General features: G+C 37.9%; 1 protein-coding gene across 1 annotated transcript; it reads right to left on the bottom strand.

The window, feature by feature from the left end:
* Nucleotides 1–1,434: 1,434 nt before the first annotated feature.
* On the bottom strand, nucleotides 1,435–9,055 carry tbc1d20 (TBC1 domain family, member 20). Its single transcript, XM_059329547.1, has 8 exons — nucleotides 8,617–9,055; nucleotides 8,185–8,370; nucleotides 7,348–7,428; nucleotides 5,953–6,139; nucleotides 5,698–5,799; nucleotides 4,898–5,039; nucleotides 4,384–4,562; nucleotides 1,435–4,166 (listed from the first exon to the last, which is right to left on the bottom strand). Exons 1-8 carry the CDS (start codon nucleotides 8,699–8,701, stop codon nucleotides 3,902–3,904), a joined length of 1,227 nt encoding a protein of 408 aa, XP_059185530.1. The 5' UTR covers nucleotides 8,702–9,055; the 3' UTR covers nucleotides 1,435–3,901.
* Nucleotides 9,056–9,345: the final 290 nt, after the last annotated feature.

Here is a 9,345-nt window from a genome sequence, read left to right as displayed (position 1 = left end):
TAATATTAAGCTTGAAGAACATGTGGTCTGACAAAGAAGATGAAGTATGAAGCAAAAAATGGGCAGCTGAATCTAACAGAGTAGCTGAAGCTGTTTAGATTAGCCTGACAAAATATATTTAGACATAGTTATGAGAGTCACTGTACGTTCTGAATTTGAGATGTCCTAAAATTGCCAATGTAGCATTATTAAAAATTGGTTTTGAGGAAATGTAAAATTGAGTCATGTGCATGATTTAATTAAAGGTTCAAATCTAAAAAAAATCCTTGCATTATAAAAATGGCAGTGGTGGAAGAAGTATTCAGATCCCTTACTTAAAGTGAAAGTACTGATATCACACTGAAATTACTCCACTACAAGTAAAAGTACAAAAGTATCAAAAGTAAAAGTACTCATTATGCAGAATGTTCCAACTCAGATTGTTATATATATTCTAAATATATTATTTGATTATTTGTATTGATGCTTTTATGTAAGCAGTGTTTTAATTTTGTAAAGACAGGGCTCATTTAACTACTAAATATACTGTTATTAGATTAAATTAAAAAAAGTCTAATCTCTTTAAATTGATCATGTTTTTATGTTAAATATCAAACTGAAATGTAACTAAAGCTGGCAGTTAAAAGTAGTGGAGTAAGAGGTACAATATATGCCTCAAAATGTAGTGGAACAGAAGTATAAAGTTATGTAAAATGGAAATACTCAAGTAAAGTACAAGTACCTCAAAATTGTACTAAAAAAGTACAGTACTTGAGTAAATGTACTTAGTTACTTTCCACCACTGAAAAATGGGGTTTAGTTGTAAGCTTTAAACTGCAACAGTATATTTTCCTGCATCACCTTAAGTGCTGTTTATCAAATTTAGATGTTTTTTTATTAGTTGCCAAGTGTTGGAGATACTGGTCAAACAGTTGTCTGCTTTCTCTCAAATATAATGGAACTAGATGTCACTTGGTTTGTGGTGCTCAAAACTTCCTTTTAAGATTAGCATCTTTCATTCTTAAATTATAGATCACATTAAATGGACAGTTCACGCCCAAAATGAAAATTGCATATCTTATCCCTTACCTGTAGTGCTATTTATAGACGTTTTAGTTTGAGTTGAAACAGCTCATAACAAGGTCTGCAGATAATCTTGAGTAATTGGATCATGATTTCTGGAAAAAAAGTCATGTTGAGTTTTCAAATGTATGAGAACTGCACGCTGAGTGCCATCTAATTCCATTATGTTTGAGAGAAGGCAGACATCTCTACGGCAGATATCTCCAGCACTCTGCAACTCGCATCAAAACAATCTAGACTGATAAATAGGACTGCAAGAGGAAAAATGTGTACTTTTGATTAGGGGGTGAACTATCCCTTTACTTGTGTACTTTGCTGCCACATTATCATTACAGATACATTTGAATAACTTTGTCCAAACAATTTCATTGATCATTTTCACTCTAGTTTATTAGCATTCTCATGTACAACTTTACATTAGTATGACAATTTTATTATAACAAAATAAACATAAAAGGCAGATAAATCATTTAGTGCAATGACAATAAATGAAAACCACTGAGTGCAGATACATGGTGCATTATAATACTGCTGAATAACTACACTCTCAGGCACCTCAGAGCGTCCTTGGACATGTTCCAGGTCACCTTCATTTTGATCAGTTGGTAGCAGCCGAATCAGTGGTTCACTGCGAAGGCAATAAACCGATCAATCGTAATCTAGGAATGGGATGTTCAAGTATTCAGTTCCACATACAGCAAAAACAATTGAAGTGAAACCTCTTTAGCTGACTGGTTGTTGTGTCGTACAATGTAGGTGACCTAGAACTAAGTCAATAATTCTGAAGATATTCTGTGAGGCAAAATACATCATAAAGATTATAGACAACTATGGCTGTACCGAATGGCCTGTTGTTTTTGTTTTTTTTAAACAAACATTTTTTTGAACCCAAAGCTTCTATTGAGGTTTTCGAATGAAGCTTTAAATGTCCCACCTTGTTTTATAATATCACCAAAAAAATCAGATACATTTTTTTATAAATGGAACTTATTGTACTGCTATGGTGTAGTAACTGAAAAAGTCACAAGACTCAGAAACGATCCAATTCAATAATAATAATAAATACTAAAATAATAATATTAGTGTATCTTCATCTGCAATTGTGCACAAGTATTGGGTTTAAATGTAATGAATAGACATACAAAAAACAAACAACCATTGAATTGTCGATTTAGTGTTTTTATCTTAACTTCAATAATGCTTTGAACTATTCGGTACAGCCCTACAGACAAACCAAATTCACTATCTTAGACTGAAGTGCTCTGGCAAAGTATTTGCTATGTATTTCCTGATAAGTCTTGGCTATTCAGGTGAGTGCCACACCACTGAAACCTAAGCAAACCCCTATTATTTTAAATATGTGATTGAATGAAAATGACTGGAACATTGGAATGAGCTGGACTGCATCGGAAATGCAAATGCTACACTCAAAGGAACCCAACTTACTAAATGTCATGTGTTAAAGCTAAATTCGTGTTGAAAACAAAAAAAAACCTTGGACAGCATTCATTTGAAGGCTGTGGAGCTTTTTTTCTTACTGGAACACCCGTACATTAGGAGTGAGAAAAGCAACTATCAAACTAATTTTAAAGTGATTTTGCAAAACTGATGCAGTCAGTGCAAACTGGGTCCTTAGCTGACTGCAGTATCCCCTTATTTTAGTTGCCGTTGTTCCCAGCTCTGATATTTCCTTTTACCAGGCATTGAGTGAGTGTGTTACTAAACTATAAGGATATTTAATCATCTACTCCAGGACAAAGTGACCCAGAAAGCATACCATAGTCGTTAGAGGCCATGAAATACAGACTTATTTTAAGGTTGTGCAACCAAACAATTAAGTAGAAAGCTCAAATAAAACAAATTCGACATTGTTAATTTTTTACTTCCTGCACTATGAAAGCTGTACTCTACTCTGGGGGCCTAATCCTCAGACGTCTTGAGGTACAAAATTACATCTCAAGTAGGCTACAATATATTTACTTAGATAACACCAATAGCATATTGTTTAAAACTTCTTACAGATAAGTTTAGCCAAAATTAAAATGTGTAGTCAAGGGCGACAACTGTTGACATGTTTCAAAGATACTCGGTCCCAGAAAGGAAGATTTGTTTTCTTGACTAAAAAGACTTATTCGAACAACTTAAAAAAGGGACAAAATTAGCTAAAACATAATAAGATGGTGACCTTAAAAAGTGCCTGTGTGTTATCACCATATCGCTATACAGCTGCTAACATACCTATAAATTAAACTGTAAATTATACAAAAAGAGGATTCTAACAATCCTCTATTTGGTCTCAGTCCAGGTATCAAATAGATAACAAATGGGTTGCGACCACACACACGCATACTCACGCTCACACACACACATACATTCACTCCAGCTCTCTTAATTGGCAGCAGTTTCAAGTGTAGTGAGTCCACCAAGCTTTCAGCATAAATCTCTGTGAGCATAACTCAATATCAGATTATCCTAATACCAAATATAAATAAACTTTAATAATGACACCATCAGTTATAGTTCTTAAAAAACAGTCTCTTCAATTTAGCAGGATGGATTCTTCATTTCAGAACACCAGCGGTTGTTGCTGTTATACTGGTGCACTCTCCAGGAGTCATAAACAGGGCCTTCAGCCGGAGCCTGAGAAGCCCTACATTGGATGTTAAGACACATCCTAGAAGACGAAAGAGGAGCGTTATCTGGTTCAGCTTAAAGAGTTCACTCCAGACAGTGTTTTCGACTGCAAGGTTTCATTCATTAAAGAGTTCTTGGTAAAGACCCATCAGCTAGATTCAGTCAAGGACAGACATGTTGGAGCATAGGGTTAAAGAGGAGCAGTTCAAGGAAACAAGTCCAGTTTGGGGGCCCACTCCAGGGCCGTGTTGACCACAGCCAGAGCTGCTGCCCCTAAAGCCACCGTGAGACCCATAACAGCCAATCGAACAAACCGCCGTGCTGCTGAAGGTTGAGCCACAGCCGCTACTGCGTTTGCAGCCGAGCTCTCCAGCGCAGCCTGTTTCTGTCTGCGTCGGCGACGGAGGACAGAGTCTGGTCGCTGTTGAGTGGATGCAAGGTCAAAGTCCTTAAAGGTAGAGGCGGCCATGCTTAGGAGGAAAACAGACGGATACACAGAGAGACGGAGACAGACAGAAAATGTAAGGGTTAATGAAAGAACAGTGAGCAACTGGAGAAAAGAAAGTGATCATTGTTATTTATTCATATTCCAGAGTGCAAAAGTAGCAGCTGTGAAATGAAAGACTCCTACCACTGAGGCAGGTGGCATCTGTAAAGGCCAGCTGGGAACCCTAAGGAGGTAAGTACCTGTCATGTGAGGCAGCCTCTCTGGCCAGTTCAGATGGAGGGAACTGGACAAAGAGGTCTCCTGCTCGGCTGATGAGTGTCTCATAGGGCAGATCCTGAGGAATCTGAGACAGTAGATGATGAACCATGGCCATATCGCATTCACACTCCAGCACCTCCTCTTCTCTGTACAGTACGATCTGCAGCACAATACAGACACAGTTGTTATTACACACTCATTGAATTGAGTTGAGATGGAAAAATACTTTTTAACTACACAATGTTTGACTTGTGCTTTTTATTATTTTATCTCTTTTTTTATCCTGCTGTATCTTATTTTATCCTATTTATATTTTTATTTCTATTTCCCTGTTTTAATTGACTGTTTTTACTGTTTTCAATTGTGTCTTGCTGTTTTTAATGTGTATGTAAAGCACTTTGAATTACCTCGTGTTGAATTGTGCTATACAAAAAAGAAAAAGAAAAAAAAAAAGAAAAAAATATGAACTAGGAATGCTGATTCTCGGAAACTCACCACAGCAGCAAAGTAGATGGGCATCAATGGATGGCAGGCCAAGAAGAAGTCATACAACCGAACAACATGGCGAAAGTCTGACAGGACGTGGCCGAACCAGGTGATCAGCCAGCTGAGAGCGAAGACTGTCCCGACCTCAGCCCTAAGAATCAATCGATGCATGGCAGAGATCAGCTTACATCAGCCTACAAAACTGTGTTATGCTCCACTCCAGGGATAATGCATAGCATTCATTATTAACGAGTGTTATGCTGAAAAAATATAGGGCAGGAGTCATGTTAGCCCTCCAAGCAGAGGATTTAATGAACTGTGTTGTTGAGTCTTGATGTAACCTGAGCTGTCATAAAAGGATATGTGCACACAAGTGCACAATCACCCTTACCCTTCCCTTATAACTGTCATCTTTTAATTTGAGCATTCACCTAAATTTTTTGAAAAAAAAAAAAGAAAAAAAAATTGGAAAAAGATCTTGACAGTGATAGCAGGATTCATATACTCATACTGCCTCAGACTGAAACATACTAAATCCACTTGTTAATGTATTAATTTAGGACACTGATGGAAACCATTTGCAGAGTTAATATAAATTGTATTATGTTACATAATCATAGTGAAAGTTTTGGGTATGAAGTCTTTTCATATTCATATTGCTCTACCTTAATTATGGCTGTGTTACTTTGCAAATTTAGTTCATACTGCATATAGATGAGGATGGATTTTTCATTTTGAATGATGTCCTGCAGGTAACCTCTAATAAGAGACAGAAAATAATTCAATTTTCAGATAGCAAAGAGTCTTACTGTTGCATGAAGTCATGCACCTCAGGGTTAACCCTCTCAATGATGGGCATCAAATAGTTAAGAATGTGTTTTGTGTTGTCCATGGTAGGGTCCATGAAGTCCCTGAAAAAGAGCACAAAAAGGAGCACAATAGACTATTGTTAAAGGAGGTGGAAGAGGGGGTTGGGGGGGTATTTTCTATTCTGAAATGTGGACGCCTAACAGAGAAAACTGAGGGAAAAAGGGAAAAGTAGCAGAGTAAAAAAGCTGCTGTACCTGAGGTGGTGTGTGGAGAGCTTTTCCACAAGAGCAGTTGCAAGGCGCTCTCCCAGGACCAGTAAAAAGGTGACAACAATGTCATGGTATCCTTGGTAGTAGTGCAGCTGGGGATTGCGTTTCAGAACTAGGAGGATGATGTCAATTAGTTCTTCTTGGAGACCCTCCCTCTGCTCATCTGGCATACCTGTTCAAGTCCACCCAAAATAAAATACAGTTGTAAATGTATATATGCTTTCAGTATGCAACTGCATTCACGACACCATACATTTGAATTGTCAGAGATGCAGCAATACCAGATTTCATAACAATTCAGTCAAAATTTGTCCATGCAGACCTATGCTGGTTTATGATTAACCAACATAGAAATAGTGCTTAATGTACAATACTCCTAACTCAAATTCAAGATAATCCGAGTAATTGAGGAACATGAATGACAACATCCATTGCTGGTTCACCTACCAGTAAAACCCGCCAGAGAGATGAAAAACAAACAAATAAATAAATATTACATTTCCATTATTTGAAGATAAAACCGTTCAAAAATCGTACAAATTATGCTATTCTGAGTAATGCAAATATAATTGAAGGATGAATGAAAAGTGCAGAACATTATATTATGCCTGAGTTTTTTTCTATAAAAGTAACAATAATAACATCTATAATTTTATTTTGATACAGATCTCTTTTACTTGCACATGACCACTTACAGACCTCACAGCACGTAAAACTTCACTGAGATCAGAGCTTGCAGAGATTGAGATCAACACAGAACAGATATTTTTCTTCCCACCAGAAAAGCATAATGGGTGCAGTGTAGTGTTAAACTAACTGATCTTGAAGTATTAATAGTACGGAGATGGACCAGTGTAAATGCCATTAGTGTCGAGTAGAAAAATGGCCACACCCCAAAGCACACTGGAATTTGGTCTGTTTGCCAAGTTAACTACCGGCGAATGTCACACTTACAGAGTAGTGAGCAGCTTTTAAATTGCATAATCCAAAGAATAATACATGTAGATTTGCTAAAGTGAATGACAGTCATTTGCAGAGGCAAGAGAATAGCTTAATACGCTCCAATTACTATAATTACATTAAGTGTCAAAATTTTGCATTTGTCATTGTTATTGAACTAACAATCATTATCAAGGTCCAAATGAAAACTAACTCCTTAGCAAAAATATTGGTTTCTGCCTGGTTCAAAAACCACTTAAATGTACAAATTATAAGTTGCAATACAGTATATTTAACATTCACTTTTAGATCTGGTATTGAGGGCTGGTGCACAGCCTGGTAGAGGGTGTTCATCTGTCTGTGTATCAGTGTTTCTGCAGGAATATACACACAGCAGGGCTTCATGAACCTGTTCTCTGAGCAGGCATAGGTTCTACTCACCAGGTGGGAACCTTCGCAGCGACCGCTGGACATCCAGCAGCACCTGGTTGTAGTCCTTGTTATTCTCCCGCTCTACCTTTTCTGGACAAGACATGCCAACACCAGCATTACCATACACTAGTCAGATACTGTATGTGGGAGATCTTGCACCTGCTACACATGTTAACATTTGTCATACATAGTTAGAAATGTAAGGTACGTGCAATGGCATATAGATATGTATGCCCTGTTAAAATAATCACCTAACTCATTTTTTCAAGTTTTGCAGGAAACACAAAAAAACTTCACCAAAAGTGTAACATATGACATTCATTGATAATTTCACTCAAAAAGGATGTAACATATGGCTATTGGCATATTAATGTCAACACTGTGTGTAAATTATGTAACTTAAGAGAAATAAATGACTTAGGCAATTTTTTGAACATGCTTTTGTGACTTAAGCAAGATATGGCAACGCTTTATTTTGAAGGTGTCTACATAAGAGTCACACAAGCCTGTCAGAAACATGACATGACAAGTATCATGACCATTAATGTTACTTCAAAGTGTCATTAATGTTCATGACACTCTCATGTCACTCTTTATGTCTTTATGTAGACATCTTAGAGTAAAGTGTTACCAATATTAGTGTCAACAATAAAACACTGATAAACTAAACTGATAACTAAACAATCTCCCTCTAGCTCTTCTTTGCTGGGTTCTTATCTGATGCCTATGAATGTGGCAAATAGTCAAAGAAGTGATGATCTTAAAGGGGTAAAATCACATGATCTGATCAAAAAATGACTTAGGCGATTATTTTAACAGTGTGAGGATATATAGCTGACATGGTACCTGGCTCCTGTTCCAGGACGTGAGGAGGGACGTTGAGAAGCCTCGGCCAGACTTGACAGCGTAGCTCATCAGTCAGCAGACCGCCTTCACTGATAGCCATCCTCCTCAGAGCAGCCACATCCACTGGACTCACACTCAGGGCCTGTGTGATGTCCGCAATTTTCCTCTTCCGTTTGCTGTCCCAGTCTGAGACACAGGAAACGAGCAAGTTAGCCTTTGCTTACTTTCATCTTGGAACAGTTCACGTGATGCATCTCACGTACGAAGCCACATTTACGAGGTTACATGGACATGGTTAGCCACCTCCAGCAACAGACACAGCTATCATGCTTTTTTTGACAGAAAAAAAGACTTTGGAGACCGTTTTGCTGCTGAAATGCCATAAAACATAACTGACTAGAAGACAGCTAGCTACCTTAGCGAAATGCTTACCGTTGCCCTGTTTTCCATTCGCAGGTGACGAAGCACCAGCACTTCTAGATTTATTCATTTTTTCTTCACTTCTTGATGTGTCCATGCTAAATCACATATTTTGCCATTCTCCGTTGCTTGGCTAACCTCGATTTACAGCTTCGTGGCTGTCAATTGGAAGCTAGCTGTCTAATTAGCAAGGCCAGCCTCATACAAACACGGCCCGATCGTTAGCTAACTAGCTATTCAGTGTTAGCTAGTTATCAAGCTAACACTACACTGCCCTGGTTCCGAAACTGCTATTTTCAGCGACACAGCCATCATTAATCGGACTACTGACGGGGTGGTTTACAATTAGGAAACGCCGCTTAACAGCAATACGGTTACACCGGTGCAAGGGCTACATGTTTACACTGACGGAGCGGAAGCGACCAATAGGAGACACCAGCTTTAGCTAGCCTCCCTGCTCAGACGGACTGATGACGTAGGGTCACGATGACGGGCGGTGACGTGGAGGAGGCGTCTATTTTCCCAATAATAATAACAATAATAAATATGAATTTGATGATGGCGAATATGTGGTGATGATAATGATCATGCTCATAATAATAACAACAATAGTCATAATCATGATAAAATAATGTACTGTATGTCTTAATTTATGGATAGTTTGATTGACTGATTTCCCCTCATTCTACTTCCACTCTACTACACCCCAAAGGTAAACATTGCGCTTTTTCTTACATTTGT

This window comes from Centropristis striata, chromosome 3 (genome assembly GCF_030273125.1).
Source record: "Centropristis striata isolate RG_2023a ecotype Rhode Island chromosome 3, C.striata_1.0, whole genome shotgun sequence".
Taxonomy (NCBI): Eukaryota; Metazoa; Chordata; class Actinopteri; order Perciformes; family Serranidae; genus Centropristis; species Centropristis striata.
Note: the sequence above shows the minus strand (reverse complement) of the source record. Positions and strands in the feature narration are given on the sequence as shown.